Genomic DNA, 26,203 nt, shown 5'->3' on the forward strand with positions numbered 1-26,203 from the left:
AAACTAATTCAAGACTGGTTTTTGAAAGTTACATTGGGAAGTTTATTTATATCAGTGCAATAGTTTTGACGATAACTAAAAAAACACATTGAGTTCCCATTAAGTTATTAACAGCAAACAACTAAATGCGCAGTGTAGGTCAGAGTATAAATGAAATAAACTAAATATATTACGGTTTAAATTGAGACAGTGGTACAATGAAACTTAAAACTTTTCCATGATGCCTTGCCGTACGACGCATTATTCGAGTTTTGTTTAAATAATGAAAAACATTTTTAGATGCTTGTTTAGAACTATTGGTCTTCCATCCATTTCAATTATGTTTTTAAAAAAACTCACGTTAAGAAATTTATTATGAAGGGTTGAGCCGATATTCAAGGTAGAGTTTTCTAGTGCAGGTGAGTTTAATTTGTGATTGAAGCAGTTTTTTTGGTTCACTGGCTGTAGCATAGATTTGATGTTGGTAGGTGTAGTTTTTCGAAAATCGGAAGCTGGTTACTGGTAAGTTTCATAAAATAATTTAGTACTTTGTATTCCAAGAAAATTTTATTGGCTGAATTTGATGTTTTAGTTTTAGATCAGAAGAACTGTCGTATTTTTTGCGATTGAAGCACGTCTTTACAGCCCAGCTTAATTGTTTCTCCAAAGTAATAAAGTAATTGTTTCTTGGGCTGGCCAGTAAAAGGCCTGAGTAGTGTAAATGACTTATCACTAAGGCATTCAGGAGTAGTAATCTTGTCTGCTCAGGGACCGGGCAAGAAATACGTTTTAATGTTTTTATCCATGAAGCCATTACGTGTTTTAATACGTGTTTTAATTCTTCTTGAAATTGAATGTGCAATCAAGATATATTCCGAGGTATTTTACGCAATTGACGTTTGGTATTTTGTAATTACCAATTAACAGATTGTTTCCTTTGGTTTCTTCTAGATTTGATTTTTTGAGAATGTAATAAATTCAGTTTTTGAATGATTGAGCATTAGACGGTGTTTTTCGTAATATTCAGATATATTTCTTAAGGATTGTTCAAGATTATATGTTGCTAATTTTAGGTCCGTATTGTATGTAAGAATGATAGTATCATCGGCGTATTGAATTATTTTTGTATTAACAGGTATTTGTTTGTTCAAGTCATTAATGTACAGGTTAAAAAGAAGGGGACCCAATAATGTTCCCTGTGGGACACCTTGATATAACCCAATCCAATCGGATTCCACATGATTTTCTATGGTTTTTGTAGCCTGTATGATAGATAACTTTCTATTAGGTTTAGGGCATTTTTGGAAAATCCTAATTCATGCAGTTTATGAAGAAGGATCTTGTGATTTATCGAATCGAAAGCTTTAGACAGATCTAGTAGAGCTGCAGTGATGAAATTATTTATATTTATATGGTACCTTATAGTTTCAGCACAGCAAACGAGGGCGTCAATCGTTGAGACTTTGTTACGAAAACTTTGTTAAGCAGGTGAACAATTCCCTGCTAACTGCCGGTAGCTAACTAACACTGGTGGTTAAATGGACCGGTAAAAACGTTTGCTTGGGGACCGGTGAACAATTGGGAGTCATTGAGAAGATTCGCAGCTTTTGATTGGCAGCTAGGGTTAAACCAACAGAATATACATTGATTGTTACACAGTAAATTATTTCAGAGAGAAGTTTTTGCTAGGGACAGATCTGTGTCAGGATTATTGAGTGACACAGGGGTTCTTTTCTGGTGGTCAAGAGCTTGAACAAGATGTGCTGCATTGCATGTTTGCATGAGTGGCAGGAGTTGATTGAGACGTTCAATTAGGTGGTGGCAGCATGGCCCAGAAAAGTACAGGAGTCATTGAGCGTAACTTCAAAGGTAGCAAGGGGCAGATGGAGAGTCATAAAACAAATGGAAAGGGGCAGCTAACTGGAACACAATTTAAGACACCGACCAGCAGCCACAAACAGCGTAGAAACAGATACAATAAAATTTACTTTTCCTCCATTCACTGCTTGCTTTCTTTTCTATTTTCCACAACACAGTCCTCGACGCGCGACACAATTTTCTTAGACTTACAACTTGAAAGATATCAAAGAGCAGTTTACTAGATTAACTTTATGCGGCTGAGCTGAGGTCAGGATAGAAATCGGGGGTAGTAACAGGCCTCTTGGGTGCTGTTGATGGGCAGCATTTGACGCTGAATTTGAGGGGAGAGGGAGAAAATTTAATTAGGGCAGATAGTCGTCTCATGGCACCAATGGATCTGGAGATTAGTGCAACAAAATCTAATTCCGTTTCCCACACCACCACCACCTCAATACCATAACCCTATTTGTAACAGCCTATAGCTCTACCCGATTCAATTAAATTCTAATCTATGTCACGTCCATCCGTGACAAAAGCCAATTCCATTTTGAAATCTCAATTAGCTCAATTAATTCCTCTCCTCTCATACCGCTTCAAACTTATAGCCATCAAACTTCAAGCAGAAGGTTCTAAAGTTCATCTGCAATACAAAAAACATAGCCGGCAAATTGCCGGAAAATAGCCGCCGTTGACCCGCTTGACGCATATTGGGATTGAAACCGAAAAAAAAATTAGGTTATAGAAATTGACAAAAATTTTCTAATTGTCAAAGTGTTCCTATTTGGTGTAGATTCTGCATATTTGGTTAGATTCTAAAATTACACTTAATTCAGCTTCTAAACCGAAGGCTTTTAAGCATAATACTAATGCCAGCTAGCAATCTCTTTAATGAACTTCGATAACCTAAAGCATTATGACTTAATGACCGGGCTTTATATGTTTATCCCGTTTCTTTTAATTTTGCTCTTTTAACTTTGACCCTATTCACTACATTACGTAATTCAATGCGCGAAAGAATTTAAAATCCATTCAGTTGAAACAGTGAGTGAAATAAGCCAGAAGTCAAGCATGAAAATTGTGACTTATGTAAAACGAACAACGATCAAATGGTAAAGCGAATTAAAAACCATAGCAGGACAGGTCTTGAAATACAATTCAAAGATTTGAATAGAAAACGTGGACCGTACCAGCACATCAGTTGCACAATGCCAGCCAAAAGAAAAAAATTCCCAAAAGTTGAGAAACTGAAAACAAACAAAAATATAATAGTTGCCAAAACTCTTGAAAATTTTACAATGAAGGCCAAATTTGATTCAATTAAACTCTCCAATCAACTGTAATACCCAAAACCACCTTTTTGAAAACATAAGACAAATAATCATCTTCGCAACTAAATTTTTCAAAAGAAAAATAACACTAAAAACAAAGACTCAAAAAACCACTACATTTAGTTTTCAAATCACTGCAATTAAGACAAAAATAAGATAGTCTTCTTCCTTGTTGGAGATATGACAGACAAAATGAGTATTAAAATTTGGCTAACATTTCAAAAACCCAAATAAATTAATGTTCCTATTGCCGAAATATAGAAAACGTACCATACTCGCATTCACAAATCAACAATTTTAAACTTCCCGTCAAAAACTGGCTGGAATTCAACAGCCCAAAATGAATAAAAATCGAAACAGCTGGCAGATTGCCGGGACTAGCCACCAAAGATTCCCATGACCCCCACTGGGATTGAAAAAGAATATTGTTTTTTGTACAAAAAGAAAGCCCGCGTTGCTTAACGAGAGATGCAGGGGCTAGTATGAAAACCAATAAGAATTAGATATGGTAACTAAGCCTTAGAAGAAGGTTTATGTAGCAGGCATCTAAAATTGTGTTTTATGGGTTTATCCAGTTTCTAATTTTGATTTCGTTTTCTATGACACCGTTCATTTTAGATTAATCAGATGAGCAGCTGTTACTTAAAAGCATTGTGAGCAGAATTAAACTAGCCTAAGGAAGACAAAGAGATTTCACTCACACAAAGTCGAAAAAGGACAAAATGCGGTAAAGCGAAACAAACTTTTAATCGACGAAGTAAAAAAACATGGCATGAAGAGTACTGGAAGAATTAACAAACTAAAGACTACAGTAAAAACCTCATTAAAAGAACAGCCTTCGATAAAAAAAATTAAACCAAGCTGTCAACAACAGTAAACAGAACACTATAAAAATCAGTAAACAAAAAGTAATCAGAACACTACAATAAAGCAAACATAAAAATTATTTAATTTCACTTCCAGAAAAACAGGGTTTTGAAAACTGTTATGTCCAACGGCGTCGAAAGAAATTTATACAATGTGAGTTTAGACAGTAAATACCGACCTTGTAGAAAACTACTGACAGAAGAAGGAAAAGGACAACAAACATTTGTCTAAGACCTGTTTATAAGGTGTCACTGACAACAAGTGGCAACAAAGCTGTTGAAACGCGCGTTTAAAAATTGAACCCTTTAACAACCGCCGGACTATACACATATAGAAAGCTAACAGAAAACAAATGCCTCCACAAGATAAAAGCAAGCAATAATCAAAATCAAAAGTTCTCAAATATTCGAACTAATTGGATTCAATTATGCCCAATTAGAAGGAAAAAAACTATCGGTAACGAGTAAACAACAAAGAATTAATACATTCAATAATTCCCAATTAGAGAGCAAATAAAAACTATCAATGACTACTAAGCTACAGAACGAAGAACAAAAACAGGCGCCATCAAAAAATCGCTAATTTTTGGAAAGAAGTAGAGTCAAATTCTTAAAACCTTTAGATATCGACTCATATGACCAAATCAATTAACCTGCACCTCAATAAAGAGCCGAGGAGACCTATCATTAAAGAGACTAACTAACAAAACGACACAACCGGGGCCATCCGAAAAAGCAGTTACAATCCATGAAACAAAGAGCCCCTCAGACTTGAAAAAAAGTTGCCTTTGGTGGTGTTTAAACAACCGCAACTATACACAATTAGATTACACGTATCGCCTTTTAAAACTATTGGTCAGAAAATGGAGAAAAGCAGTGAAAACAGAAGAAGGGCCGCACGTGAAAAACATTTGATCACAAAAGCCAAAAATTTGTTTTAAAACCAATGTCTCACTTCACAGCAGTTTACACATTAACACTACTCCCTTTTTTGTTCTTCTTACTACTCCAGAATGATTAAAAACACTACTCCAATTTGACTTCTCATTACAAGAAAAGATAGAAAAATTCGTGAACAAATCAATAAAAAATTCCCAAAATAGGAATTCCCGAAAACAACTCAAAGCAAAAATCAACCATCCTCACTGACCTATTGCACTTTCTACATAATATATAGTAAGAATGTTGAGAACAAAAAAAATAAAATGGGACAACTAACAGACAAAAACTGATAAGCTTCTGGTAGCAACTAATTTTAGTTGCGACTCCAATAAAACTATTGGCAAAAAACCGAACCTAAATACGAGTAGTATGTAACAAAATATTACCCGTGTGTAATAAAATATTGTTAGACAATTTCAAACAATTGTTCATGAAAAACCGAAGAAGGGGACAGCTTACGATGGACATAACCGAAAAAATATTTACGCAAAACTCTACAAAATGCTTGAACAGAACTTCCGTAGCTTAATTCGCAGAAAAAATACAAATACAACTTCTCGCATATCAGTCAATAAACCAATCTGTGATAAGTGCCCTGCTTTCTTCCCAAGCACTATTAGAAATTTTCAATAAATTTTCTGCTAGATCAGTCACTCTAAGAGAACTTTCACAGAACAAAGTTCAGTGTATTTGCATCAAATTAACTTTATAGAATGCTTTCGAGTTCCTTTCAGTTTAAACAGTGAATAAGGTATATGAATGAAGTAAATAGAAAAGACTTTGGTGAGGCAAAAAACGTATAAGCGCAGGATACCCGAAATGAAAAACGCCTATTTAATAGTCATTTGAAGGGATGACATGTCTGTTAAACCCTCCCTTCAAAAATACTAGGCTCTTCAATTTTAATGATTAAAAAAATTCGAGGCCTGATGGGGTTGCTTCGATTGAAGTTAAGGACAGAAAACATGGGAAATACTTAGGGCAAGATGGGCAATCGGTTCTTTCAATTCAAAATTTTTGGCTGACCCTCAAAAATAGTCGACAAAATAGTCGGAAAGAGTAGTCCAATATACCAGCAGCAGACGCTTACAGTCTGCAGGCTCGGCACAGCTCAAGATGTCTCATACAATTCGTGGCTCAGCCAAAACTAACCCCAAAATGCTCTTGGGAGCTCCAATTGATCACCCAGCAAGCTAGGTGACTTCTATAGCTCTCCCAGTGATATTTCTCACCGAATGATAGAGATAAATCATTTCATAAAATCTATATTTTTCTTCTTACACAATGAGTGCAGAACAAAAGCGAGGAGTTCATCCAAGAACAAAAGACAGCAGAATAGCACCGTTTCCAACAATGTGGGCATCAGATTAAAGATCAATAATTCAAGTTGCAACATAGCCGGAAAAAAGCCACCGTTCACGTGCTAGACGCACATCGGGATTGAAACAGTGAATCAGAAAAACCAAAAAAAGGTAGAAATTGACAAAAAATTTTTTCCTAAGTTTCAAAAACTGTTCTCATTCAGTGTGCAGTTTCAGTTAGATTCTAAACCTATACTTACTTGTAAACTGAAGGGTATTAAGCTTAATACTAGTATCAACTAGCAATTGCTCTAATGAACTTTGATAACCTAATTCAAAAAGACTTAAAGACCGGGCTTTATCGGTTTATCCCGTGTCTTTTGATTTTGCTTTTTTGACATTGACCATATTCACTAAATTACGTAATTCAATACATGAAAGAATTTAAAATGCATTCAGTTGAAACTGTGAGTGAAATAAGTCAGAAGTCAAACGAACATCGTGACTTCTGCAAAACGAAAAAACGTGATCAAAATGTAAAGCCAATTGAAAAACATAGCAGGACAAGTCCTGACATACAATTCAAAAAATTTTAATTTATTAAAGAAAAAAATAGACCTAGAACGGACTATGAGTGAATTGGGAAAACCGTTTCCAAAAACACCAGATAAAATAAAAAACATGAAAATCAATATCAAAATGAAGCATGTGAACAAAAAATCACTAGCGAGAAGGAGAAATTTGGTTCAAACAAAAACTAGGCCTAGAATGAACTATGAATGGATTGGGAAAACCATTTAGAAAAAAAATCCGATCCAAAAATCGAAAAACAGTAAAAAATCAAAGTGAAATTGCCGCATGTGAACAAAAAAACCACTACCGAAACACAGAATTTTCGTTCAAGCACCGTATTCTCAGTCTACTTTAAAATTAAAGCGAAAAAATTTCACGCCGCAAAACCACTCGCTTTTTAGCTCCACTTCCTTTTTCGGCGTGACCGAAATCACTACTCCAATTTTACTTCAAAAATCATGAAAATGTGTGAACAGATCTTAAAAAAGACAGCGCCCCAATACAACTCACATTCTTTGAATTGTAAAAAAAATTAGGAGCGCTATAATAGCCGGCTGAGAAGATGAGGGCGGCTATTAAAAACAAATTAAAAATAACTTTGGTCAGGCAAAAAACGTATGAGCGCAGGATACGCGAAAATGAAAACCGCCTATTTAATAGTCATTTGAGGGGATGACAATTCTATTAAACAATCCCCTTCAAAGCATTAGGTTCTTCAATTTTAACGATTCCAATAAAACTACGAGGCGGGATGGGGTTGATTTAATTGAAGTTAACGACAGAAAACATAGGGCAATACCTAGGGCAAGATGGGCAATCGGTTCTTTCAATTTAAAACTTTTGGCTGACTCTCGAAAATAGTTGGGAAGATCTTGAAAAGAGTATCCCAATCTATCAGCAGCAGAGGCTTACAGCCTGCAGGCTCGACACAGCTCAAGATGTCTCATAAGTGCAATCCGTGGCTCAGCCAAAACTAACCCCAAAAATGCTCTCCAAAAACCGAAAAACAGTAAAAATGAAAGTGAAAAACCATAAGCGAGAAAGCGAATTTTTGTTCAAACTCCGTTTTCTCACTACCTTAAAATTAGAGTGAACAATTTTACGCAGAAAATCACTCGCTTTTTGGCTCCTCTTCCTGTTTCGGCGTGACCAAAATCAATACTCCAATTTGACTTCAAAAATCATGAAAAATTGTCTTAGCAAAAATGTCTTAGAACAGATCTTAGCAAAAAACAGCGCCCCAAAACAATTCAATTTCTTTGTAAAAAGGAGAGCGCCTAAATAATAGCCGTTTGAGAGGCTGACGGCGACTATTAACAATGAACTTTAAAAAACTTTCTGGAGCTGGGCAGCTATGCATAAAACGTGACGCCAGATCTAGATGATTAACGAAAGAGTTATTCAAGAGCTTTTGAGACCCGATCTGAAGCAAAAGTTGGAAAATCTAAATAAAATCCGGATTAATGATAGCCAATATCAATTGGCCGTTGCCAACCAAACACAGTTAGTTATTTAATGATAATCAGTCTACAATTAGCTCAGTCAGCGACAATTCAGATGGTCAACAATGCTTCCAAACACAAAACTACTAGTTCAGATAAATGAGAAACATTTTTCACTGAAGAAGTTGGAGTTAAAACTAAATACCTGCATTGAAAAGGCCAAACGTGGTCAAAAATTTCAATCGCTTAGCGAAATTTTTTACTTTTACTTTTCTTACTATTTCCCAAAAACGGTATGAACAGAAAACCTTTGTCTTCTCTCTGCTCTTCAATTCGTTCAGCCGTTTGATGTAAACCTTTTCACATGCGGCATTAACTTTTACATCATGTTTTAAATACACTTCAAAAAATTATCATCGAGAAAAAAGACGATCCATCAGTACTCATCTTCGAGTCGTAAAAATAGAGAGCGCACCAATACAATTCAAATTCTTTGAATTTTTAAAATTAGAAGCGCAATAATAGCCTTTTTTGTTTATCAACAATTTTGGGACAATATTTCATAGGATTCTCCACTCTATTTTCCTCCCAGGAACCATTAACAACCAAAAATTATTAGATATAAAAATCAAAAAGTCGCAGATCAAAACCAGGCACCCAGGTGAAAAACTTTTAATTTAGATATTGCACATTTTGGAGAAGTTGCAAGGGCAAAACATTCTCTTCAATTTAAAAAATTAGCACATTTTGCGACATCTATTTTCGGAAACAATATACAGGAAATGACTTAATCTGATATGAGATGCTTGTGGACACGCATTTGAACAATCGGTTTCAAGTTGAGTCCAAAAACTTTCTTTCCGAGCAAAAAACACTTATTTTGAGCTCTCGTCAAGTGGTCACACCGGAACTCGAAGCCCAAGTCTCAAATTTAATACTTCCATTTACATTCAAAAGCCGCATGTACCGACGAAAACGTTTGACAACAATGTAAAGGTGTTGCAAATAGCGCGAAATTTCAAAATTCTTGTATCCTCGTCAATCTAAGATTGAACTCATTTTTTCACTCAAAAATCGATTTTTTATGCAATTCTGCAACCAGAGGAAAAACTTGGTCTTCTTGTTAACTTTTCTGTATGCATGGCAAACAAAAGATTACAAAGAATTGATTATTTTGCATGACAAAGTTGAGACACAAGACCAATTCGTGCATTACAAAGTAATAAAAAGTCAAACATACACGGCAGGTTGCCGGAAAATAGCCGCCGTTGATTCCCATAACCAAGATTGGGATTGAAAGAGGAATAAATCTAACGAGAAAAAATGAGTTTTGTACAATCAATATTAAACTGCGAACTACTTTGAGGTAATTTCGGAGCTGAACAAACTCCTGTTTCGTAGTGAGACGACACAGGGGCTAGTACCAATACCGATAAGCATTAGAGATGGTAACTAAGTACAAAGTTTGAGTAACGGGCATCTAAAATTGGGCTTTAAGGTTTTATTCCGTTTCTATTTCTGATACTGATTCTGTTCACTTTAGACTGCTTTGCTGAGCAACTGCTGTTTGTAAGCATTTTCAGCAGAATGAGAGAAAAGTGAAACGAGCCTAGAGAAGTCAAAACGATTTCACGCAAAATGTTGAACAAGCTGTGAACTCAGGCAAAGCAAAAAAAACTTTATTCGACGAACTAAAAAAAACATAACAAAACAAGTCATGAATTACAATCCAAAGAATTGATTTAGCTTTGACGTGGCAAAAAATTGCTATGTGTCAGATGTCCAAGGAGAAAAATTAGTTTGACACCATTGAGATTCAGCAATTTTCCACAAGAACAAAAAAAACAAGCAAGACTAAAAAATCAAACAACGACTTCTAAGAACTAATCTTCATGCCACTAATTAAATTCAATTGTTTCTCATTATCAGCTGATGAAACCTGTCATTAATGAGGTTAAGTGATAAGAGAGCAAAAAGTTCAATAAAAACTTGCAAAACTCAAAAAACTCAATTAGTTTTTTTTAAAAAAAACGGGCAGCGTATCAGTCAAAGAAAACAAAAGCTATCAATTACAAAGTTTTTAAACAAAAAGAAAAGCCTTTTTAGAAACCAGTGAAAACAGTCAATAATGAGACTAAGATATAAGATAAAAATAGTTAACAACAACAACTCGCAAAACTAAAAAAGTCTATAATATTTCTCGAAAACAATTGATGTCAAAGTCATAGAAAGCATCAGCTTTGAACAGAAACAATTTATTCTGCTAAAAAAACCCTATTAGCAACCTATGAGGCCTGTTATTAATGAGAATAAACGATAAGACAACAAAAATAACAAGAGTACAACAAAAACTGAAAAAATAACACTGAAAATTTTTGAGAAAAAGTAGTGTCAAAGTACTGAAAACTTACTGAAAGCAAATAACTCAGACCACAATTCAGGTTCCTTTGCGCCTCTTTATCAACCAATGAGACCTGTCATGGAAGATACTAAGTCATAAGACAACAGAAATAATTTTTGAAAAATGCAAAATTAAATACTTTTACTGTTTTTTGACAAACTGAGTGTTCAAGTCATAAAAAGTTTCAACTTTTCCTTGATGAATTCTAGCAAACTTAATATCATACTAAAAGCACTCAAGGAAAACACGAAAAACAAGTCAAATTGAAGCACGTGAAAAAAACACAAAAACCGAAAATTTGTTCAATCTTAATTTTAAAAAAAATAACACTCAATTAGCAAGTTGGCATAGCAGTATACAATCTTGATATGTTAGTATTTATCAAAGATAGTTTATCAGTTAAAGTTACGTCTTACAAAGAACAAGAGAAATACATCAGAAAGCTGTAAGCCTTCAAATCTTAACTCCTTCCATGGAAGTTTACCGTACGCTATCTGTTTTGAATTCTTCCTAAATACAGCTTGAAATGGGCTTTTTCTTTTCTTGAAAGCATTTAGACTAGTATTGTTTCATTTGAGATTTGATTTAAGTATTACCTTGTTCCATAAAAAAAATATTAGGAAAAATTGAGTTCTGGAAAATTTGGCAGTTGGACCGCACAGGGTGGTACCACAAACCGGTACGATTTTGTTCTATAATCTGAGAGTTTGGAAAGTCTAGGTTTCTGTATGGAACAATCTTGTTTTGATTTATTTTCCAGAAATAAACTATGATTTTGGATTTTAGAAAGAAACTAACTGGGAGTATCTTATGTTTCAGTTTCAAATCTGCGGAGTCATCAAATTTGCGTCTGTCACAGCATGTTTAAACAGCCTAACTTAGTTGTTTTTCTAAAGATATTATTAAGTTTTTTGAAATACTGCTAAGTAGCCGAATAATGGATGTGACTAAGAATTAGAGCATTCAAAAGTTTAATTCCCGTTTTTATTGGCAAACCTCTTTTAATGGCCGATATAGTTTTTAATCCACAAGCCATTTTCGTCAATATGCTGTTGACCTATTCTTGAAAACAAAGATTCTGGTCTAAAAACACTCCCAGATATTTCACTTGTTTTAGCTTGAATAGTTTCGTTTTGAACTTTGATTGACTGCTTCCGAATTAATTTGTTTTGATGTGTGCGACAAAAAAACTAAATACTCGGTTTTTTAGCATTTAAGCTTAGTTGATGTTGATCAAGGCATTTTGGGACCTCATGGATTGTATTTTCTAGTCTTTTCGACATTTTTAGCAGACTGTGATCACCATATAGAATGACTGTGTCGTCTGCATATTGTAAAAATTCATATTCGGATGTCTTTATCTGATTGATATCATTATGTATAAGTTGAACAATAGCGGTCCTAAAACAGTACCCCGAGGAACACTTTTATAAAGGGAAATCCAATCTGATTCAACGTTGTTTACGAATGTTTTCTGTATTCGGCCCTGGGTGAAGTTTTTAATTAGAAGAATTGCATTTTAATTAAACCCGAGATATTTTAACTTGGAACATAGAATTTCATAGCTGATAGAGTCCAAGGCTTTAGAGAGATCTAAAAAAGCTATAGAAACAAATTTCTTGTCGTTTATTTCCTTTCGATTTTTTCTGTACAGTATATCAGTGTTTCAGTAGTTGAGTTTCTTTTTCTGAAGCCAAACTGTAATTCGTTGTAAAGTTTTTCATTAAGCATATATTGCTCTATTTGATTATTTCAACATCGCTCGAATAATTTGGATAATGCTCCTGTTACCGAAATCAGCTGGTAGTTTTCTGGGTCGTCTGGACTCCTTTTTATTGTCGAGCGGTGTAACAATAGCTCGTTTTAAATCAGTGGGGAATCTGTTTTCGTAAATGGAATCTTTTTCAAATTAATCTCTTCGTAAATGGAATCTCTTTTCGCAAATTTCTGACTCCACTTCAAAGGTAAATTGAAAACAAATCACGCCTTAAACCTACTCTAATTTTCGCTCCCTTTAGTATATCACCATTCTAATTTGACTTCTCACTGACGTGAAAGAGCCGAAAAGCGCGCACAGATCTTTAAAAGGACAGTACACCAATACAATCTAAAACTTTTGGATTGTAAAAAAATAGGAGCGCTATAATAGCCGGCTGAGAAGCTTAGGTGTCTATTAATAAACTGAATCAGTTTTTAACAAACAATTAGAAAGGTCAAATACTTTTTAAAATTCTCAAATTGAGTATTGGTAGTTCTCAAAAAATTCAAACACAATTCCTTTGAGTGTGCAAATCGATACCAAAGAATCAAATTTTTTATAGGCCGGCTTGCATTTAAGAATCAGTTTTTAAACGTTTTTTTTTGTCAATGATACTATCTTATTTTTACCTAAAATTGTAATTTCCATGAGCTTGCTCAGCGGGCCATTGGATGTTGATAATTTGAAGATGACCAGCCAGTACAAAGAGGTGACGACGTTAACAGAAATGGGTGGGGAAACTTGCACTTCCATTTTCAGTTGATCCACTGCCCTATAGCGTGATAAGAAAACGTCAGAAATTAGCAAAAAGTTTAAAAAAATTCATACGAAAAATGCCATCGTGTCACCAATAGTTGCTTTGCACAACTCCAATTCGTGATCCAAACATCCTAAGAAAGCTATACAATTCAAACGGGAAAACAGATTAACATCAAAACAAAATTGCTGTTCTGGGACTGTTGATAAAAAACATACACGGAACATTCAGGGAAAAATTTTGCATTGAAGTCGGTTCCAGAACTATGCATTTGAAACCTCAAGGCTTCATTTCTCTAGCCAAGTATACGTTGAACAAGTAGAGCTTCTTTTCAAGCTTATCTTATGTACAATTTACATTAGGTTGTTCTCTCTCAACCTTCTAACACCCAGCACAAAATATTCGCCAAACAAATTAATTTATATTACATAATGACTCGAATAGCGAAACAGCTATCATAGTGAAACACAAAAATGAGACTTTAATGCGATCAGGTCCTGTCAATAAAAATTTAAAACCAATGACATTTGAACAGCCGAACTTATAAAAAAAACTGGCAAAATGAAATAAAACAGACCTGGGGGACCACCACATGTTGATGGTATCTGCTTAAACAATCTGATATTTGGAATCCAACAAATTGTCAACACTATCATTCTTTAGACAATACCTCATTTCTACCTAACTTCTATTTAAAGCCCAAAGAAGCACAAAGGTTTTTAAGTCTTTTGTATTCTGATACTTACGTCAATCAGCTCAACGGATAGTTTTTGAACTGATAATTGGAGAAATACTTTACACCTCCCCGTATAGGCGTGTAAGTACTCTAGCATATAACTGTCACTATCTGGCTTACTCAAGCTACGGTACAAGGATTATTAAGCATACGCAGATACGTACCCTTTGAGACAGGTAGTTTTGCAGACAGCGTCGTGGGAAGAGTTGCCGATAGACAGAGTAGGGAAGCCCAGCTGAGGACAGACTTGGTGTTCCTTGCACTTGTCCACGGACCAGCCAGGTTTGTACGTTTTAGAGGGACACACATCACAGACTGTCTGAGATGTAGTGTAGCCATCACACGGCTAAAATTTATCTATCGATACTAAGTAATTTGAAAATTAAGGTTTTAAAAACAGTGCTGTTTTTTTTCACATTCTACTAGTCCAATCTCAAATTTAACTTTGCGCCTCTTCGTACTTTGCTTCATAATAAAAGGCTTACACGTTAATTTTAACCTCCTGCTCAATTGTAGCTTATGCATTAAATGAAAAGGAGGACAATAATTGCGAAATAAAAAGACACGATGCTAACAAGGGGCCTCCGTAATGTGCGTTCGTACATAATATTCCAACCCTGCTCATCCATACTCTTGGCTTGACTGCAAATGAAATAGAGAAACTTCCAATATAATAGTAATGGATCTCAAGGATACTTGATGAATTCCGAAATTTCGGCTAATGGGAACGCAGAGACAAATCTTGTAATCAAATACTTAAATTAGAATTAATGATTGACAACAGTGGCGATAAGCACAAAATTCAGCCCTTCCTTATTACCCCAAAAAACCGCACTTTTACATTCCTGGTGACCACCTTTATTTTACAACTTCCATGACCTCTCATGACATCCGATCTTTACTAGCATTTTACTCTGACAAGTTACATCTTTAAAGATCAAGCAATAGTTCACACATAACACAATGGAAAGATGGGCACAAAGTTGGTACAGATAGCACGTGTAAGCTTATTGTTATACTCACTCATTTTCAAATTCAATGACTTCCAAATTTCCATAAATCAGCACATGGATTGAGGTGCATATACATTTTCAATACTCCTATCATGTAAAGTGTTTGTTCCGAGAAGTAGCTTAGCTCTAATAGTCAACTTCGACCAAATTCCGAACTGAGTGCACTTTTAATGCAAGGTGCTTTGTTTTTCCGTGATCCATAGATCATTCTTACTAAGAGCACTAAGGCTTGATTGTCTACAAAGACGATTACTGGATGCTGAAATGATTTCTCGCAATAGTATTGCTAAATGTAAGGCTTCTTTACTTGCCTCGACTATAGCGTGAAGCTCAGCTTCAGCTGTTGAAGTAGATACACACTTTTGTAACTTACTAGCCCATCTGATTGCACCTGAACTGTTGTTAGAAGCAAATAACCACTTGTACTTTTTCTATTGTCTATAACGCCTGCCCAATCTGAGTCTAAAAATCCTGTCAAGTCCAAGCTCTCACTTTTTCTAAAAATCATTTCATTTGACTTTGTACCTTTCAGGTAACGTAAACTGAGTTGAACTGAGTGCACTTTTAATGCAAGGTGCTTTGTTTTTCCGTGATTCAAAGATCATTCTTACTAAGAGCACTAAGGCTTGATTGTCTACAAAGACGATTACTGGATGCTGAAATGATTTCTCGCAATAGTATTGCTAAATGTAAGGCTTCTTTACTTGCCTCGACTATAGCGTGAAGCTCAGCTTCAGCTGTTGAAGTAGATACACACTTTTGTAACTTACTAGCCCATCTGATTGCACCTGAACTGTTGTTAGAAGCAAATAACCACTTGTACTTTTTCTATTGTCTATAACGCCTGCCCAATCTGAGTCTAAAAATCCTGTCAAGTCCAAGCTCTAACTTTATCTAAAAATCATTTCATCTGACTTTGTACCTTTCAGGTAACGTAAACTGAGTTGAACTGAGTGCACTTTTAATGCAAGGTGCTTTGTTTTTCCGTGATTCAAAGATCATTCTTACTAAGAGCACTAAGGCTTGATTGTCTACAAAGACGATTACTGGATGCTGAAATGATTTCTCGCAATAGTATTGCTAAATGTAAGGCTTCTTTACTTGCCTCGACTATAGCGTGAAGCTCAGCTTCAGCTGTTGAAGTAGATACATACTTTTGTAACTTACTATCCCATCTGATTGCACCTGAACTGATGTTAGAAGCAAATAACCACTTGTACTTTTTCTATTGTCTATAACGCCTGCCCAATCTGAGTCTAAAAATCCTGTCAAGTCCAAGCTCTCACTTTTTCTAAAAATCATTTCCTCTGACTTTGTACCTTTCAGGTAACGTAAACATCCTTTTGCCGCATTCCAAAATCGCCTTCCAATTTTGCTCAATAAATTAGCTGCGTGCGTAATATCTGTTCTAGTTACCAATGAGAGATAGTTCAAGCACCCAACTATACTCCTCTAGTCACATGATTTCATTTCTCTGCTCACTGCTATATATTTCTCGTGAATCTAATTTAGACAGTTTCAGGTTAACATTACTTAAGGAACGCATTACTTAATCTTAATTTTTGCTCTGAACCTTTGGAATGCAAAACTACGATTTCAACAGTTCAGAATACTTCTAGTCTCTATCTATGAATAAACTTTCGTCATTAATCATATGGCTTGTTACTCCTGAGTCCAAAACTAGGTTTCAAGGTTGTTTGCAGGGTTGTTTCTGTAGTTTGAAAGAAGAAAAAAAGTTTTTCTAAATTCTTCTCCGCAAATAAATTTTCAGAGCCCCTCCTGCTTTGGCTGAGATTTCGGTTTCTTTCTGGAAACCTTTGCTAGATGTCCTTGCTCACCACACTTCATTGGGGAAGCTCAACTTGCTCACAAAACCAACATTTCATTGGGGAAGCTTTGGGTTGTTGAAGAAACGTTTTCTTAAGCCTCCGGTCTTTTGTGATATGTCCCATTTTCAGGCAGTTGAAACATTTTGCGTTCCCTATTGAAGTATACGCTCTCAGTTTTCATTTTACACTTTTATAATCGAAGTTTATCAGATACGCTTTAATTTCTTCTAGAGTTTTATCGTCCTTGCTATACTTCACGAGTGTTGTAAATTTTTATATACATTGGGAAGGCCTAGTAGATTTATTGAGACAGACATTTTTTCACTGATACCTTTGTTCCCCAAGGTTAAGTTGTATTGCATATCAATTGATTTAAAAAATTCTTTTACGTTAAAGGTTACATTACGAGATTTTATAATTTTAAAGCTCCCTTTGTCATTTGGAATACCGATGAGGTAAGTCTAACTATTGTCTGAAGATCCCAAAAATATTCCCTTTATGGGAGTTCTATCAATCTGGCCTCAAAAAAGTTTCTCAACATGAACAAAAGCGGAACAACCAAACAATCTGATAGACTTAGTCAGGTTTCTTATTGTACATGTCCTCAAAAGTTCTCTTCAGAATAACTGAATGGAAACAAAAGTTTTGGATCACACTTGACATAAAGATTGCATAATGCCAATAGGCTTTTTCCAGACCTGAAAGCTCTAAAAGGCATCTGGCCATTGAGGTTATTGTTACTCAATTCCTCTCAGTATTGCCTTTTTCTTGTTATGCATACGGTGCGGAGAATTCTAGTCTGACAGCTTTTGAGACATATTCCCCTGTCCCAAAGCAGTCTAAGGTTCCTGGTAGTCCAATATCGGCACAGAACTGTTCATGTTTTTCAAGGGCCTCATCCCATGACCTCAAAATAAACCTTCTGATACCTGCCAAAACTATCCACGAACCCGATTGAATACCTGTAGCCATCAACTTCTTCCGGGCGGATGGAACCTAATATGCCTGTATGGACATTTTCTAGGACATTACTTGCTCTTGTTCCTGAGAGTTTCGGTACTAGCTTGTTCCTGAGTCGTTAGAGCTCGCTTAATTTCTGTCCAACCGCGTGATTCTTTAGCTTGTAAATGTCTTCAATATTGTTATGGCCCCGGCATTCATGCCACAAACTAAGTGAATGGACGCTAATATGTGAGTAAGGACAATATTTAGGGACTTCACTTGCTCTAGTTCCTGAGTCTATTGGTACCAAAACTTCGTTTGATTTGTTAAGCTGACATTTTTCACATTTCATTAAGAAAAAAGCTCGCTTAATTTTAGTCCTACTGCGTGATCTTTTAGGCTGTAAATGTCCTGCTTATTGTTATGGCTCAAGTTTTTAATACCACAAAATAAGGGGATCTCTACTATCTAAGTTGCCCTGCTTTGAATTTTCCCAGTACTCAATGTTGTTCCAGATAAACAATCTTCTTTAAAAAAAAATTTAGTATTTCAAAAGTCTTACCAAAGAAGACCGCATTGCTCTAAGTTTTTACAATTATACCAGATTCCTTGTACTGTTGGGCTTAAGCAACGCATTACTTAATCTTTTTTTTACTCTGAACCATTGAAATCCAAATGATTTCAACTGTTCCTTTCCCACTGACTAAACTTTTACTGCTTTTTGCATTAGTGATGGTACCAGAAAACTTCTTGTCCATATCTAAGAATGAACTTTCGTCTTTAATCATATGACTGGTTACTCTGAGTCCAAAAACTAGCTCGATTGCAAGGTTGTTTTCTGTAGTTTGAAAGAAGGAAAAATTTTCCTCTTCTAAACTTTGCTTATCAAATAAATTTTGCGGGGCCCGCTGAGTGGTTCTCCTGCTTTGGCTTAGAATAGGTTTTTGTTACTTTCTAGAAGACTTAGCTATATGCTCTTGCTCACAGCACTTAAAACATTTCACTGGGAAAGCTTTGCTTTGTTCATGAAATGTTTTCCGATAGTTGAAGCATTTCCGTTCCCTATCGATGAAAACGCTCTCAGTTTTCGTTTTACAACAATTTCATTATCGAAATTTATCAGGTCACATTTAATTTCTACTAGTTTTCTCGTCCTTGTTACACTTCCCGAGTGTTGCAACATACATTTTTTCACTGATACCTTCGTTCACTAGCGTTAAGTTGTATTGCATTCCATTTGCTTTCAACATTTAATTTTCGTTGAAAGTCACATTACGAGATTTTCTAACTTGAAAGATCCCTTTATGGATCTATTATGTTTCGCCCCCCCCCAGCTTAGTAATCTTAGATTTTTTACGCCCCCCGGCGCACGCACTATTTTCTTACATAGTAAGGTGCTATATAACAACATATAATTTGTAACTGGGGGCGTAAAACACACTGGGGCCGAAACAAAAAAATCCCCCTTTTTCATTTAGAATACCTATAAGTCTTACTATTGTAGATCCCAAAAATAATCCTCTTAGAGGAGATCAATCAATCTTGCCTCGGAAACATTTTTCAAAATAAACAAAAACGGAACAACCAGATAATTTGGTAGACCCTAAGAATGGTTTCTTATTGTACATTGCATCAAACGTTGTCTTCTGGATACCTAAATGGAAACAAAGTTTTGATCTCACTTGACATAATAATTGCATATTGCTATTTAGCTTTTTCTGGACCTGACTGCTCTAAAAGGCATCTAGCCATTGAGGTTATTGTTCCTCAATCCCTTTCAGTCTTGCCATTTGCTTGGTGTATACAGTGCACAGAGTTCTAGTCTGATACCTTTTCGTCTATATAATTGTTTTATGTCTCATTTGATTGCCATTTTGTGGTGCATACGGTGCTGAGAATTCTACTCTTGACACGTTTTTGTCTACATAATTGTTTTATGGCTCATTTGAGATGCATTCCACCACTCCATAGCAGACTAAAGTTCCTGGTAGTCCTATATTGGCAAGGAGCTATTCAACTTTTTCAATGGCCTAATCACTTGACCTCAAAAAAATAAAGTTTTTAATACCTGATAAAACTATCAACGAACCCTATTGCATCGACCACTTCCTAGTGGAAGGACTCTAATATGTCAGTAAGGACAAGTTTTAGGGACATCACTTGCCCCTGTTCCTGAGTTTTTAGGTACCTTTGGTTTGAGTTTCTGATTTGTTTAGCTGGCATGTTTCACAGTTCATTAAAAAGTGCTCGCTTAATTTTGGTCCTACTGCATGATCTTTTAGCTTGTAAATGTCCTTATTGTTACGGCCCAAATGTTTATAGCACAAATTAAGAGGAACTCCACCATCTAAGTTGCACAGCTCTGAGTTTTCCTAGTTGTCAATGTTCCAGATAAAAACTCATCTTTCAAAAAATTTTAGTATTTCTATAGTCTCACCAAAGAAGACCTCATTGCTCGTTGCTCTAACTTTTCACACTGTTACCAGATTTCATGCATTGTTGGGCAAAAGCAAGGCATAACTGAATCCTATTTTTTACTCTGCACTATTGAAGTCCAAAACTCTGATTTCAACTGTTCCTTTCCCACTGATTAAAATTTACTGCTATTTGCATTAGTGATTGTTCCAGGAAATTTCTTGTCTATATCTAAGAACCAACTTTTGTCTTTAAACATAAGACTGGTTACTCCTGAATCCAAAACTAGTACAATCGCAAGGTTGTTTTCTGTAGTTTGAAAGAAGGAAAAATACTTTTCTAAATTCTGCTCCTCAAAAATTTTGTGGTACCTTCTGAGCCGTTCTCTGGCTTTGGATTATGTTTTTGTTGCATTCTAAAAAATTTGGCCGTATAACCTTGCTCACCACACTTACCAAATTTCATTGGGGAAGGTTTGGTTTGTTCATGAAATGTTTTCGTACGTCTTTTGCGACATGTCCGGTTTACCGTCAGTTGAAGCATTTTCCTTCCTTAATGAAGAATACGCACTTAGTTCACGTTTTTACATCTTCATGATGAAATTTATCAGGTCACGTTTAATTTCTACTAGTTTTCTCGTCCTTGTTACACTTCCCGAGTGTTGCAACATACATTTTTTCACTGATACCTTCGTTCACTAGCGTTAAGTTGTATTGCATTCCATTTGCTTTCAACATTTAATTTTCGTTAAAGTCACATTACGAGATTTTCTAACTTGAAAGATCCCTTTATGGATCTATTATGTTTCGCCCCCCCCCCCCCCCCCAGCTTAGTAATCTTAGATTTTTTACGCCCCCCGGCGCACGCACTATTTTCTTACATAGTAAGGTGCTATATAACAACATATAATTTGTAACTGGGGGCGTAAAACACACTGGGGGCCGAAACAAAAAATATCCCACTTTTTCATTTAGAATACCTATAAGTCTTAATATTGTAGATCCCAAAAATAATCCTCTTAGATGAGATCAATCAATCTTGCCTCGGAAACGTTTTTCAAAATAAACAAAAACGGAACAACCAGATAATTTGGTAGACCCTAAGAATGGTTTCTTATTGTACATTGCCTCAAACGTTGTCTTCTGGATACCTGAATGGAAACAAAAATTTGATCTCACTTGACATAATAATTGCATATTGCTATTTAGCTTTTTTTGGACCTGACTGCTCTAAAAGGCATCTAGCCGTTGAGGTTATTGTTCCTCAATTCCTTTCAGTCTTGCCATTTTCTTGGTGTATACGGTGCTCAGAGTTCTAGTCTGATACCTTTTCGTCTATATAATTGTTTTATGTCTCATTTGATTGCCATTTTGTGGTGCATACGGTGCTGAGAATTCTACTCTTGACACTTTTTCTTCTACATAATTGTTTAATGGCTCATTTGAGATGCATTCCACCACTCCATAGCAGACTAAAGTTCCTGGTAGTCCTATATTGGCAAGGAGCTATTCAACTTTTTCCATGGCCTAATCACTTGACCTCAAAAAAAATGAAGTTTTTAATACCTGATAAAACTATCAACGAACCCTATTGCATACCTGTGGCCATCGACCACTTCCTAGTGTAAGGACTCTAATATGTCAGCAAGGACAAGATTTAGGGACATCACTTGCCCCTGTTCCTGAGTTTTTAGGTACCTTTGGTTTGCGTTTCTTTGATTTGTTTAGCTGGCATGTTTCACAGTTCGTTAAAAAGTGCTCGCTTAATTTTGGTCCTACTGCATGATCTTTTAGCTTATAAATGTCCTTATTGCTACGGCCCAAATGTTTATAGCACAAATTAAGAGGAACTCCACTATCTAAGTTGCACAGCTCTGAGTTTTCCCAGTTGTCAATGTTCCAGATAAAAACTCATCTTTCAAAAAATTTTAGTATTTCTATAGTCTTACCAAAGAAGACCTCATTGCTCGTTGCTCTAAGTTTTCACACTGTTACCAGATTTCATGAATTGTTGGGCAAAAGCAACGCAAAACTGAATCTTATTTTTTACTCTGAACTATTGAAGTCCAAAACTCTGATTTCAACTGTTCCTTTCCCACTGATTAAAATTTACTGCTATTTGCATTAGTGATTGTTCCAGGAAATTTCTTGTCTATATCTAAGAACCAACTTTCGTCTTTATACATAAGACTGGTTACTCCTGAGTCCAAAACTAGTACAATCGCAAGGTTGTTTTCTGTAGTTTGAAAGAAGGAAAAATACTTTTCTAAATTCTGCTCCTCAAAAAATTTTGTGGTACCTTATGAGCCGTTCTCTGGCGTTGGATTATGTTTTTGTTGCATTCTAAAAAATTTGGCCGTATAACCTTGCTCACCACACTTACAAAATTCCATTGGGGAAGGTTTGGTTTGTTCATGAAATTTTTTCGTACGTCTTTTGCGACATGTCCGGTTTACCGTCAGTTGAAGCATTTTCCTTCCTTAATGAAGAATACGAACTTAGTTCACGTTTTTACATCTTCATGATCAAAATTCATTATATCTCCATTAATTTCTTCTAGAGTTTTTCGTCATTGCTATACTTCACGTGTTGCTAAATTTTTAATATTCCTTCGGAAGCCCTAATAGAATTATTGTGACAAAAAATTTTTTAATGATTCATTCGTTCATTGGTGTTGTTTTAAAGCACATCATGTGCTCTGGTGACAATCTACAATACTCTTACTTGAATTCTTTTGAGGGCTTGCTAATTGTGCTATCAGTTTATGTAGCTGAGTTATCTCGCAACTTTTGAAGCGTTTACACAACATCCCAAGCTCTAATGCCACAATCGTTCTGTGGTCTCACAGAAAAGAACCGATGTTTTGTCTAAAGCCAGTAATAACTTGTACCAAAGTCCTTTCTCTAAATCTTCCAGCCCTTTTTCTATAGCCTGCCTGCGTTGCTCCTCCGAAGAATTATTTCTAACAGCTTGAATACTATCTTCATAGGTGGCTTCTCTGCTAAGAACTTTACCAAGTTTTTACGAGCACATACGAGCCTCAAAATGTTCAGAAAAATACAATAAATCAGCCTCACGCCCGCTGAATGCTTGCTTTCAATTTTGAGCTCAATGTTAGGAACGCCTTACTCTTAGTTTATGTTTGGAAGACAGTCTCCGACTCAAACTAACTCTTAACACTAATTGTTCCCTGCTGACCTAAAGACTTATCCTTTTTTGTTTTCACTGCCCCAACTACTCTTTACTTTGTTTTTCCCAGCTAGTATTGCGCTCGGTAATTTTTTTCGTTAAACGGGTAGGGCCGGGGAAAAATCTTAATCGGACTTAGATAAGACTCCTTTCTGCAGCGTTCTTGAATCTGTTGCCTGTTGGTGGCTGTGTTATATAGTTGTATTATATAGACAGTTCTGTTACATAGTTGAACCTCTGCACTCCTTGCTGATCCCTTAATAGCTCCACTAACTCTTGACTCCACAAGCAGAATCGGCTGCTTAGCTACACAAACTTAGCACTCCACGACTGAACTCCCCCAACCAAGTACACGTGCTCTTGACTCAACAGATGAAATCCCCCAACCAGCTACACGAGCTTCTCAATCTTGTTCCTTCACATTTAATATCAAGTTGCCAGAATCTTGCAAGATTTTATACCATGACTAGATTTTTTTTGTGCAACTTTTGACACTTAACCAATGGGCAGTAAACTGTTTCAAAATTTATTTTTAGAACGCTTAAAGTTTAACCTATTTCATTCCTCATACCTATCTTGCAAGAAAGTTGCAAGTTATGGATCATATTGAATTTTGGAATATTTGAAGAGCAATAATACAAAGTCCATTTTCCAAACAAATAAAAAAATTGCAAATAGAAACAGAAAGGCGGAGAAAGACCAGTTTTTAATATAATATTCAACATTGCTTGTTATAAACTGCAGTAACTGATAAAAATAAATACCATATGCTTTTTCATACAAATTAAAAATTCGTTTCATTCGTTTAGCTGCACTTCTCAATCCAACCCCAAAAAGCAAATACATCGATCAGTTTTACCACTAAACACTGATTCTGAGTAAAGAGACAAACATCTTTTTATAGTAAACATCTTCTCATTTTTGTTTCGGCCATCACAGTGTACGAAAAATACAAGAATTATAGAAATTTTCCTCATCACAAACGAAGGCTGGCTCTTACTGCAGTAATATTGAGGATCAAAACAGGACCAAAAGCGCAAAATCATGAATCACACACAAGAACGATGGTCTGAAGCAGAAAAAACGCACCACAAGATAAATATAACTGAACATCGGCAACCATATTTATAAACAACCGTCGGGCGAATTGATCTCAAACGACTGTCGATTGGACTGGCTGAATTGGAGGGGAGTGGGGTGAAAGCGGTGAGTGGATGGGGGCGATCGTGCGTGGGGATGAGCGCGCTGCGCCGGGATATGGATGGAAATAAAAAAAACATAGCCAGAAGAATTCCGGGAGCGACTAGAAGCGTCAAAACTTCGCAAAAACAAAAACCGTAATTGCAGCTGAAGCCATTACTTTTTGTATTAAACCATTAACTCACAACCTCCCCAGGTCTGACGTGAAAATTGGTGAAATTTAAACCACTGTCACCAAGAGAAACAGAATGCAGCAAAATTTGTTATTATTGAAAAGGTTTGGTAACGTTAAAAAAGTCCGAAAAAATTGGGTTGGTCAAAATACTAATAGGCTGAAAAAACTGACCGACAGGGTTATTAATTAATTCATGATTCTAATCGCAAAAACATCGCGAAAGCTAACGGCAGATAATAGTCTTGGAAACTAAGTTAAATTTTTCAAAGAAAGCTCATATTTGAGAATATTAAAACCACTACAATTAGATTGCTAATCACTGCAAATAAGACAACAACGACACATACTTCTTCGTTGTTGTTCCGACTCCTCTCGAGGGGGGAGGAGCTATATACTCAAATGGTTTTTTTTGTTCAGACAATTTTGGCCGATCGATATATTCATCGAAGAGAGTTGTGAGTGATACCATTAAAAAGCCCGTCCAGCGTAGAATATGAAATTATGAATTTTTTTCAGATTTTCGTTTTTTACAGGGAGTTATTGAGGTATAAACTTAGAACTGAGAAAATAGAGTGAATTCCGTTGATTTTTTTCACATTTTCCGGATTTTTTTACAAAAATTTGGTCTATTTTGGTAAAAACTGTTAAAATTCATTAAAAAAGTGTTGTTGATTTTTAAAGACAAAATAACATTGTCGACTATTTTTATTTAATTTTTTGTCGAAAAATCTGGCTAAATATTTCAAAATTCAGACATTTTCATCAAAAACAACGCGAAATAAGTTACTTTAGTCCACTTTGATGAAATTCGAATAAAATGCACACCCAAAAACCACTAACACAATCATTGTAGACTCAAAATGGGGCTATTTCTACATCAACTTCCACTTAGAGTGCTCTGTAATTAAAACATTGCCGTTTTTTTCTAACTTTACTAGTTGATTATCAAAAATGCAGCATTTTTTAATAAAAAATTATCTATATCTATAACAATCAAACAAATAATTGTTCTTAATGGACGAACAGCTTTAACAGGGCTAGTTTTGGACCAATCTTGGACTGTTACAATCCAAAGATACTTCGCATTGTAATCAGTCGGTCTCTTTTTAAATTAGTCGCTCCTCTTTACAGTAAAAAAGAACAGAACATTGCAAATGAATGCTCAGTAGTGATAGGTCCAATTGGCTTCCTAAGCAGCTCCAAATTCATCTAGATTTTTACTTGAAAGCTCATGGTCGTTTTGACTTTTAAAGATATTTGATTTACAAATAATGTATTATTGAACTTTGCCTATTTTTTTCTTAATTTTGTTAACTTATAGCGTAGTGTCATCAAAGAAAGAATGCTTCTTCTTTCTACTGATTTAGAATTCAAATTCTATTGCGGTTTTACTCCTTAAGTTATGGTTTTCTGGCTTTGATAATACTAGATTTCACATTTTTTTTGGGTATTTGCCCATTTTTCAGGTTCTCCAGTTTTGTCACAATATCACGTTTT

At 35.5% G+C, this 26,203-nt stretch overlaps 1 protein-coding gene across 1 annotated transcript in view; it reads right to left on the reverse strand.

Moving 5' to 3' along the window:
* The window catches only part of LOC142358598 (uncharacterized), a 132,539-nt gene that overhangs the window by 102,022 nt on the left and 4,314 nt on the right, over nucleotides 1-26,203 (reverse strand). The window contains exon 2 of the mRNA XM_075410037.1: nucleotides 14,109-14,290. Within this exon, the coding sequence (XP_075266152.1) occupies nucleotides 14,109-14,290 (182 nt within the window). The remainder of the gene's footprint in view (nucleotides 1-14,108; nucleotides 14,291-26,203) is intronic.

This window comes from Convolutriloba macropyga, chromosome 2 (genome assembly GCF_964194025.1).
Source record: "Convolutriloba macropyga chromosome 2, txConMacr16.3, whole genome shotgun sequence".
Lineage (NCBI taxonomy): Eukaryota > Metazoa > Xenacoelomorpha > Acoela > Convolutidae > Convolutriloba > Convolutriloba macropyga.